At 38.4% G+C, this 10,596-nt stretch overlaps 1 protein-coding gene across 1 annotated transcript; it reads left to right on the forward strand.

Moving 5' to 3' along the window:
• Positions 1-449: 449 nt before the first annotated feature.
• Positions 450-7,117, forward strand: LOC108433148 (UNC93-like protein MFSD11). The gene is made up of 13 exons (XM_017707526.2): positions 450-599; positions 2,410-2,465; positions 2,681-2,788; positions 2,898-2,977; positions 3,272-3,368; positions 3,683-3,741; positions 4,546-4,693; positions 4,804-4,853; positions 5,192-5,257; positions 5,364-5,489; positions 5,889-6,063; positions 6,153-6,288; positions 6,392-7,117. The coding sequence occupies exons 1-13, from the start codon at positions 510-512 to the stop codon at positions 6,542-6,544; spliced, it is 1,344 nt and encodes a 447-aa protein (XP_017563015.1). The 5' UTR covers positions 450-509; the 3' UTR covers positions 6,545-7,117.
• Positions 7,118-10,596: the final 3,479 nt, after the last annotated feature.

Genomic DNA, 10,596 nt, shown 5'->3' on the forward strand with positions numbered 1-10,596 from the left:
AAAAGCCCCTCGCCGGGAAACGAGCCGCCTTCAGTGGTGAAGCGGAGAGAGGTCCGTGTTTTAAAGTCCGTCACTAATGTAAACCACGTGCGGTAACCAGCTTAACTACATTAGGGGAAGTTATTTAGCTGTTTAGCTACGCCGCTATAATGCTGGTCGTGCACAGCTGAACTGGCCACTGGTTTTCAGGTTCCTCGGCACGCAGGGTCGCAGAAAAGTGTGATGATATGAGTGACAGCCCGACTGTCGCCTTCACAGCAGCACTGGGGCAGTAAGAGGACCGAGTAAACACAGCGAGTCCAGTGTTTCTCTACAGCTCCACGGGCTGGACTGAAGTGCTCGCAGAAAGCTGCGCTGTTATGATGTCTGACGGTTTAGGCTGAGTAGGCGAAGCCCCCCGTGCGCACGTCTCTTGCTGTTTCTTGCTTTCATGATCTTAACGCCGTCGAGTTGGCGCCTTTGCTGGTGCTGTGGAGAAAGTGATCGCTTTGGCCGCACGTAAACAAGACATGGCTGACTTCAGGACATATAACGTGGTCATTCTGGGAATAGGCTTCTTATTCATTTTTACTGCCTTCACGACCTGCGGAAACATAGAGGTGAGTGAGAGTTTCGGGTTTGAGCTTTTTGACTTTTAACCGGCTTTTTGGGTTAACGCGGTGCTGAATGTTGGGCTGGGCAATGTGACTGTGTTTAATCGCTAACGCGATACATCGCAATGTCGCAGAAAACCGCACCGTCGGTTACGAGCGCAGCATCATTGATAGTATGTAAAACGTTCTTGTCTTGATGGTATTTTATAAAATATGATACACAACTAATGTCTTTTCCAACTCATCTATCTATCTATATATATATATATATATATATATATATATATATATATATATATATATATATGTGTGTGTTAGTGTAATCTGTTCTGAATCATGAAAACTTTTTGGAGTGCTGTGATATTACATGTTTGCCATATCGCTCAGCTCAACTAGCATTCTGTTAAGTTGGGTAGTTTTAATGTACTTTTAAAAACAGGTACAATGTTGCAACACAGTAAATGACAAAACCACATGTGTGCAATGTACGTGTAGTACGTTTTGCCTGATTTGTGCGATTTGTCAATGCATGAATGATGTTTTTTGTTCAGAATAGAAAAATTGTATCTCAGAATTAATAAGGTTTTCACTGAGAACATCCTGTTATTTTGCCTGCATCCTGCATGTAGAGTCTGTATGAGGCCTTTGTTCAGAAAATCCCAGTCAGGCGCATCTCGTGTTTGCAATCTGCTTTTTCAGTCACCCGTTTGTCCTGCCCGAGTAGTAAGAAAACCGAGTGACTTGCCACCAATATACAGTTTCTCTGCCGAGTAGCCTGTTTCATGGTATTAGACTGTCGTAACATTAAATTGCATCCTCACTGTCTGTGCATTTTAACTCAGCCAAAGTATGTGGGAGAATATAGTCAGCATGTGAAGATTACAGTATACTCCTTATAAAGGTGCACTGTGTTGCACAGGGCCGTAGTGTGAGATGTAATAAGTATAGCATATAATATCTGGGCGGTTGTAGGGGTGAAAAAGTGCTGTGATGACCGAGGATTTCAGTAAGTTGTTGGCCAGAAATGCAGCTCTGTGGAAGAAGCTGTTTAAACGTTTGATGGCTCTGTTTTTTCTCTGGCAAGTATTATTTGGAACAATCAGTACTCTCCTCTATAAAGATCATCAGTCAGTGGCCTCTGAAATGTGCTGTATTCTGCTTTTGGAGTTGACAGATGTCAAACTACACCAATCCATAATGGATATGATGGCATTTACAGTTATAAGCTTGAAAACAAACTTTTTTTACACGGTGCCAAAGGTCCATTCTTTGCTGTGCCTTCCTAATATCTCAAGTGATTTTTAGATCTCAGCTCACTCGCTTTTACGAGTTTATGGAATTCTTTGGTTGGTTTGTCTGAACTATAGACAAATTGGTGTGTTGGCGCCCTTCTTCGGAACAAGCTTGTACATTTTACTCTTTACCAGAGGACAGATCTCATGTATCAGAGTTTATTTGTTTCATTTGTGTTCCCCACCATTTTTTTTTCTAGACAGAAAATCCATGTTATAGTATTTTCAAGTGGCAAAGTATGTATGTGTGCAGTATCTGCCTATAATTAGGTGCATATTTATTTTTTTTTTACCTAATTTTTACCTCGTTTTAGATTAGAATGATACAAATGTAATTGTTAAATAAAGGCAAACAAATAAACAATCAAATAAATAGTCATGTGAAAGGAAATGACAATGCTTATTTACATAATATTGGCAATTATGTACAGTATCTGCCCAATACTATGTCATAGTTTTCCTTTTTGCTTAGTTCTCTTTATTCCACATGAATAATTATGCTTAATTATTGTTATTTTGTTTAGCAAACTGTGGTGAAAAGTCTGCATAATGCTACTTTCAGTGGAAGTGGATATCACAGGTAAGGACTGTTTCCTCCTAGGAAATGACTGAGAGAACATTTAAAGGTTTAAAGTATAAAAGCATAAAGTATATTAACCCTGGTTCGATCATGATGTAGATCAGTCTGATGAAGTAATAAAACCCCCCAGCTTTAAGTAGGTTATGATTCTATGGACAGTGTTTAATGTGCTTGAGATGTGCTCCTTAATGAAGTTTCCCTTTGTTTTTTTTCAGCCTCGGCATAATATATGGAATTTTTTCATTTGCAAATTTATTAGCCCCCACTGCTGTAGCAGTAATTGGACCACGGTTTACCATGTTCTTCAGTGGAATTCTTTACAGGCAAGTATAATGAATTGGCCAGCACTTTCAGCAGACATCATTCTGTAATTTTCAGTGTACCTTCAGCATCGTGTCTGTAGTTTTTTCTTACTCTTTCTGTGTCTTTTAGTGGTTATATAGCTGTATTCATTTCACCATCGTCCTGGTCCTTTTATTTGACTTCAGTGCTAATAGGTTTTGGAGCTGCTCGTAAGTATTCACTTTTCACCACCATCTCAAAATCTTTTTTTCATGCAGCTCTTCTATAAAGAGCATTTGTTGCTGCTGTAGATCCTCTTTGTGGCTAAATACAACATACCACCCAGACTTAGATTAGTAGTATTTAGTAGGTTAGTATAATCCAGTCCAGGCTCAAATCCAGTGTTATAGCTGTGATATTTGCTCAGTGTTCACAGGCTTTTGTCGCAATTAGGTTGGATTAAACATTTGGTGTTTTTTTTTTTGTTTTGTTTTGTTTTTTTTTTGTTTTTTTTTGTCCCCAAGTGCTTTGGACTGCTCAAGGACACTTTCTGGTGGAGAACTCTGATGCCTCCACCATTAACAGGAACACTGGAATGTTTTGGGCTTTGTTGCAATGCAGGTAAATGAGAACAGAAGTCACTAAATGTACAGACCACTGCTGACAATGAGAATAATGCCCAATACCTGTAGAAATAAGATGGATAACACTCATCAAGAAGAATCACTGTGAATTTAACCAAAAGGCTAACTTGATTTATGTAGTCGTGGTAAACACCTTACTGACAGAGGAATGTGCCGTCTTAACTCATCCAACAAACTCAGAAATATTGTTTACCATGTGAAGTGTTCCCCTGCAGATTTCATAATCATTTGTTCAATCATTTTTTGTTGGAATTTGATTTCTTTACAATAACCTTGGCTTTTTTCTTTCAGTATGTTGTTTGGCAATCTTTATGTTTATTTAGATTGGAAAGGAAAAACTGAAATTTCAGGTAAATTATATAATCAGCTAAAATCATATCTGACTAAATAAATATATATTTTATTCTCTTTTCTTTTATATTTTTCCTAATATCTTTAAAGTAAAGGAAGCATGCTACCTGTTTTTGTAACCATGGCAGGACAAAATATGGTCAATTTCAAACATAAATTTAGCATTCAGACGTGGGGCTAAAGCCAAATTGGTGCATTTTAATCTGCATGATTTTCACCTTGATATCAAGAACAAGAACTTGGTAGACTTATTTTTTTTAGATATAGAGGAAAAGCGTAGTTATTAATCTGTAGATTTGCGTGCTTCCTTTACTTTGGAAAACTTTCCTTAACCCTTTATCTTCAGTCAGACTGATCTTTCCTTAACTTTCTTTAGAACTGTGTGTCACCATTGTTAAAAGTCTTAAATAGGAAATCAGTCTTTGAGTGAGAGATCGACCGTTCAAGGCACATGCTGTACATTAAGTTTGATACTAGCCTATATACACTTTTCAGCATATATTTACCTTTAAATCTTCAGTCAGTTTTAGGACTGAGCTACGTGTCAGTTGATTGGTGTCAACATAGTTTCTAAGCATCAGTAAATCAGACATTCTCTGAAAAGATCAGTATCAGCTTGTGAATAACTAAATTATCATGCTGTGTTGCTTTTGCTACCGATATGTTGTTAGGGTCCGAAAAAGAGACATTTAGGTGATCATTTTAAGGTTTTAACAGGCTAATTTAGTCCAGAATTAGATTTAATCTGCATCTGAAAATTCAGTCCTTAATGTCTCATTTGGGTTCTTCCTGGTCCCTTACAGACAGAGACAGAAGGATCATGTTTATTGCTCTGCTGATCACCTCTGTGCTCGGAACACTAAGTTTCCTCATGCTGAGAAAGTCTGGTCAGCAGGAGGAAGAGGTTCTCACAGAAGAGGAGGGACAGTCCTTGTTGTCATCTCGACAAATGTAAAGTAGTTAGTAGTATGATAGCAGTCAGTTATTAACTTGATAATCACACCTGACCATTTTAGATCTAGTTTGGTTTGTAAAGGTTGTTCCAACGCCCTTTGTTACAGATATAAGCAGCGAGCCAACTCTGCTATAAAGAACGCCAAGACAGAGTTCAGTAAGTTCTTAAACCCATAATGACAGAACATTTCATTTATTTATATATATATATATATAGATAGATAGATAGATAGATAGATAGATAGATATAGATATGATACATTGTGTTACATTATAGTATGACATCCATCCATCCATCCATCCATCCATCATTGTTGTCAAAAGAAATTGTGTGTTCTGCAAACATGTATTTTGTTTTCACTGCATAATCTAAAGCATAACAAGTCAAAACAGTGTTAATTGAAGCTGATATTTTTGCAACAGTAAAAATATGTAGGTTTTATAATTCATGTTATTTTGATCGGTTATGTTTATTTTTTCTTGTGATCCCTTTAGAAACCATTTTGCACCTTTTTGGAACGAAAACTATATTGCTCTTAAGCTTTTGCATGGCATACAGTGGTAAGTTTGACATAATTATGTCATGCTGAAGACATCAGTGCATTCTTCCTTTCTCTAATAATATGTGACCAACGTGGTTAGTGATGGTAGTGTTCCACCCTTCTAGGTCTGGAGCTGTGTTTTTACAGTGGCGTATACGGAACATGCATTGGAGCTACAACTCAATTTGGAGACACATCCAAAGCCTTGATTGGAATTTCAGGGATCGTGGTGGGATTTGGGGAAATAGTTGGTATGCAAATATTTACTGTGCTTAAGCAAGAAATGCCCTGATTAGTGAGCCCTTGTGGACCGTTTGGCATCACTTTACAGAAGCTTTTACTTAAGTAATATTTCTGAAATCAATAATAATAATAATAATAATAATAATAAAGTGTAAAGAAGAGTATTAGAATCAGTTCACATTTGTGTTATCAGTCAATCAGAATGGAACCGGCAGAAAAGATATTCCGTGTACACGTGGACAGCGTATGAGGCTGAAACTAGTACATCTATAACTTTGACATACAATCATGTTCAAGCCAGTTTTGAGCCTTGTTCACAATTTAATCAAGCTGTGTCCAGTAAATAGCTTCACTGCAACTTGACCATGAGCACAGCTTGACCAAAAATCATGGCTCACCCCTTTTAGGCGGAGGCCTGTTTGGACTTGTGTTGAAGAACAACCGATTCAGACGCACATCGGTCGTCTTCCTTGGTATGGTGGTGCATTTTGTGGCCTTCTACCTGATCTTCCTTAATATACCTGATGATGCTCCAGTAGTGTTCAAAACCAGCATACAGCACAAGCCTTATTTGTCACCAAGGTACAGTACCAAGCTCTGCTCCTACAGTCTGAGTATGTCTTATGCTTGTTTTCGTCATTCTTTGAAAGAATCCCTTTTTTTTTTTTCAGCGTGTCCATCGCCTTGCTGTGCAGCTTTCTTCTCGGGCTTGGGGACAGCTGTTTCAACACTCAGCTCTACAGTATTCTTGGTCGAGTTTACTCAGAGCAAAGTGCTCCAGCCTTTGCTATCTTTAAGTTTGTTCAGGTAAAGTGTGATTCTCCAAACTACGTTTACCACTTACTGTTTTGCTTCATAAAACATAATAAAAAAGAAACCAAAGCTCAAGTGACATGTTATTCCCTTTCAGTCTGTCTTTGCAGCGGTGGCTTTTTTCTATAGTGGCTACTTACTGCTGACCTGGCAGCTCTTGATCATGGTCATCCTGGGTTTCACAGGCACTTTGTGCTTCTTCGTGGTGGAGAGGATGCAGAATGTCTCGGCTGATCTGCCTGAATACTAGCTTTTCTAGTGACATTGTTTTTTTTTAAGGCAGTAGTTTAAAACTCTAACACTAAAGTATTTGCACTGTCTTTGTTACATCACCCAGCGTTGCTAATGCCACAGTGTAGTCATGATCAAGATTCACCTCGTTTTCAGAGCTTTAAACAGAACACTAATGTGCTTGAGCTATATAAAGTAGCCATGAACTTTATTTTAATTACACTGATCTTTGCCTAGGGTGTGGTTTTAATGTACTGGATGGTTTTGCTTGTTCTCTGTAACACTGCAGTGATCTTATGCTGTGGTGCTCTTTTTGCTGTGATGCAGAAAGTATCACTGATAAGTTGAGTCAGAGCTGATTATTCATTATTTTTAAACAAAGTGTTTTGCGAAAGTATTCTGTCTAGTAAATATAGTTTCTTGGCAGACTCAGGTAGGTTCTTTACAGAGTATTCCTCAGTATTTTGTCCCATCTGTTATTTAATTATCTTTAAAAATATCTTTAAAAAGATTGATCCTTATGAAAAGTACACTGTATTGCCAAAAGGATTTACTCATCTGCCTTCACACGCATATGAACTTGAGTGACATCCCATTCTTAATCCATAGGGTTTAATATGATGTTGGCCCACCCTTTGCAGCTATAACAGCTTCAACTCTTCTGGGAAGGGTTAGGAGTGTTTATGGGAACTCTTGACCATTCTTCCAGAAACGCATTCGTGAGGTCAGACACTGATGTTGGACGAGAAGGCCTGGCTCACAGTCTCCACTCTAATTCATCCCAAAGGTGTTCTATCGGGTTGAGGTCAGGACTCTGTGCAGGCCAGTCAAGTTCTTTCACACCAAACTAGCTCATCCGTGTCTTTATGGAGTTTGCTTTGTGCACTGGTGTGTAGTCATGTTGGAACAGGAAGGGGCTGTCCTCAAACTGTTCCCACAAAGTTGGGAGCATGAAATTGTCCAAAATTTCTTGGTCTGATGAAGCATTAAGAGTTCCTTTTGCTGGAACTGAGGGGCCGAGCAAAACTCCTGAAAAACAACCCCACACCATAATCCCCCCTCCACCAAACTTTACACTTGGCACAATGCAGTCAGTCAATTACCGTTCTCCTGGCAACCGCCAAACCCAGACTCGTCCATCGGATTGCCAGATAGAGTAACGTGATTCATCACTCCAGAGAACATGTCTCCACAGCTCGAGTCCAGTGGCGGCGCTTTACACCACTGCATTCAACGCTTTGCATTGCACTTGGTGATGTAAGGCTTGGACGCAGCTGCTCGGCCATGCAAACACATTCCATGAAGCTCTCTACGCTATTCTTGAGCTGATCTGAAGGCCACTTGAAGTTTGGAGGTCTGTAATGATTGACTCTGCAGAGTCATGTGCCTCAGCATCCGCTGACCCTGTGCTGTCATTTTACGTGGCCGACCACTTTATGGCTGAGTTGTTATCGTTCCCAATCGCTTCCACTTTGTTATAATCCCACTGACAGTTGACTGTGGAATATTTAGTACTGAGGAAATTTCACGACTGGACTTGTTGCACAATTGGCGTCCTATAATGGTACCATGCAGGAATTCACTGAGCTCCTGAGAGCGACCCATTCTTTCACTAATGTCTGTAGAAGAGGTCTGCAGGCCTAGGTGCTTCGTTTTACACACCTGTGGCCATGGAAGTGATTGAAACACCTAAATTCAATGATTTGGATGGGTGAGTGAATACTTTTGGAAATATAGTGTATAATACTGCCACCATCATGCTTGAAGGCCGGACTGATTTTCAGACTGGGAGTTACACTATGTGAATCGGGACACCCCAGCCTTTAACTGAACGTCCTATGCTACCTGTTCTCTCTGTTTCATCAGCTCGATTACATTCTGTGGCTGCAGAAATGTACAAGAACATCAATGCAAACAGAATATAAAGCCCTTAATGAAGCATATGAAGCATACAGGATGCACAACGTAGACATATTTGACAGCTTACAATAAAGGCAGCATATTAAGTAACTTGCATGCCTCAGTGACTTGGAGTTTAATTGTAAACACGTACACATGAGATCATAGATATGATATTGATCCAGTCACTTTTCAGTAAACTTTATTTTCGCCTCAACATTCACTCTATATTGGTGATGTGCAATGTCGCTGGCACACTGGAAAATGGGGTGCTGTTTCTTCAGTCATGGGCAGGATTGGTTTGTTTTAAGGCTTGGCTTTCCCTAGTGTCTCATTGGTTTGATGCGGCCTCCATTTCCTGATTATTGATCTGACCGTGATTTCTAAGATCCAAACCGTTTTTTTTCCTCATTCTTCCATTGTACTTCAATATCTCTTATTTTCAGTCAGTATATTCTTAGTGGTATGGACCAGTGATCCTTAAACCAAATGATTTCTTTTAGAAAATGTGACAGTTACTGTAATGGTTTCTAGGTAAAAGCAAAATATGTCCAATAAAGAGGTAATTATGCTTGTTAGTTTTTTTTTTTTTTTGTTTTTTTTTTTAAATCTGTGAAACATATGGAGCATATGAATTCAGTGTCATTTGTAATCCAGAAAATGCTCAGAACATAAGAATATTTTTGATGCTCTAGTTGCTTGAGGTCAGTTGTTTATTGATTTATTTTCCATATTGTTCCAGGAAAGCCATTTCTTGGTGAGCAGCAATGGGTAATGACAGTGCATTTACTAGCATAAAAACACTAATCTTGTCATTGAAAAAGCCTTTGGTTTTTTAACTTTTCTACTTTAGAGATGCAAATGTGTCTGGACTTTATTTTAGATATTTGTTTCTGCCCCTCACGCTCTCAGGGTTCTGATTACCGCTAGATCTGCTGACCATGCTTGTGTGTTATGCATGACCATGCAGTGTGCATGAATTTGGCACATACAATGAGGTCCTTTGGCTGTTGTAATGTTTGTTATAAAATGCACTGCCGATGTACCTTTTTAATGAATTTTTTAATGATGAATATAATTGACTATAGTTTTTGTACCCATAATTGGTCTCTTCAGAAATATAACATGCAAGTAAGTGACACACTAAACAGACTGAAGTTATTTGCCAAAGTCAAATGCATATGAGGGTCTTTTTACTGGTTTAAAAGTCTTGACTGGTGAGCAACATGGAGGAAGACTCGCCAGTTTGCTGTGTTATATGTGCCGTATGTAGTGCCTTAATGTTCAGTGTTTAAGCATTTGTTATGAATGGTAATTAATATTGTTTAAATCAACTCTGTTTTGTCTGTAATCTATAGGAAGCTAACTACTGGTAGTCAAGCAGCATTAAGTAAGATAGGGTGTTGCAGTTTACATGGTGCCATAATCCAATTCCAGTATCAGTGTAAAAAGCCTGTTTTAGTAATAATTAAGGTCTAAATTGCCAAATCACGTAACAACTATGCAAGAATAAACAGTAATTCGTGTCATATTGTGAATGTAGTTGATTATATTCAATAATGTACCTGCAATTCTCTTTTTTTGTATTCCAGCAATGTAATCTTTTGATCTTGTCAGCGGACAATCATTAATAGTTTAGTCTTTTATATATCATGCTATTTCAATAAAGTGAAGTATATACTTTTTAATAGCCATGTTTGTTTTACCGTGCTTATATGATGTACTGTCTTGCATTTTGTGCATTTCGGGTCTGATGTCCAATAAATAATCGTCTTTGCAAAGCAGGTTGTCATGGTTTTGCATTGCAATGCAGAGAATGATGATTCTCAGATAAGAGAAAAGCTGACCATGTCCTGTTCACTGTAGCTCAGACACACTATTACCAGTCCGTTTGTATGCTATCAGTGGTCGTTCGAATAAGAATTGGTGTGGAACCTTTTATGTCGTGGAGTTTTTTTAAACTTTCTACAGAACCATGAATTAAAAGGTTCTTTAGGGAACCAAAAGTGGTTCTTTTATGGCATCATTCCAAAAAATGTGAAGTTTAAGAAAGATAACACATTTGTAGTCATATGCAAAGGTTCAAAAGTCTACAGTAAAATGACGTTTGACTGAATTTTTAAGTGAAAATAGGTCAACAATCTACAGAGAGCCCATTTAAAAATGGGACTT

Source organism: Pygocentrus nattereri, chromosome 27, assembly GCF_015220715.1.
Source record: "Pygocentrus nattereri isolate fPygNat1 chromosome 27, fPygNat1.pri, whole genome shotgun sequence".
Lineage (NCBI taxonomy): Eukaryota > Metazoa > Chordata > Actinopteri > Characiformes > Serrasalmidae > Pygocentrus > Pygocentrus nattereri.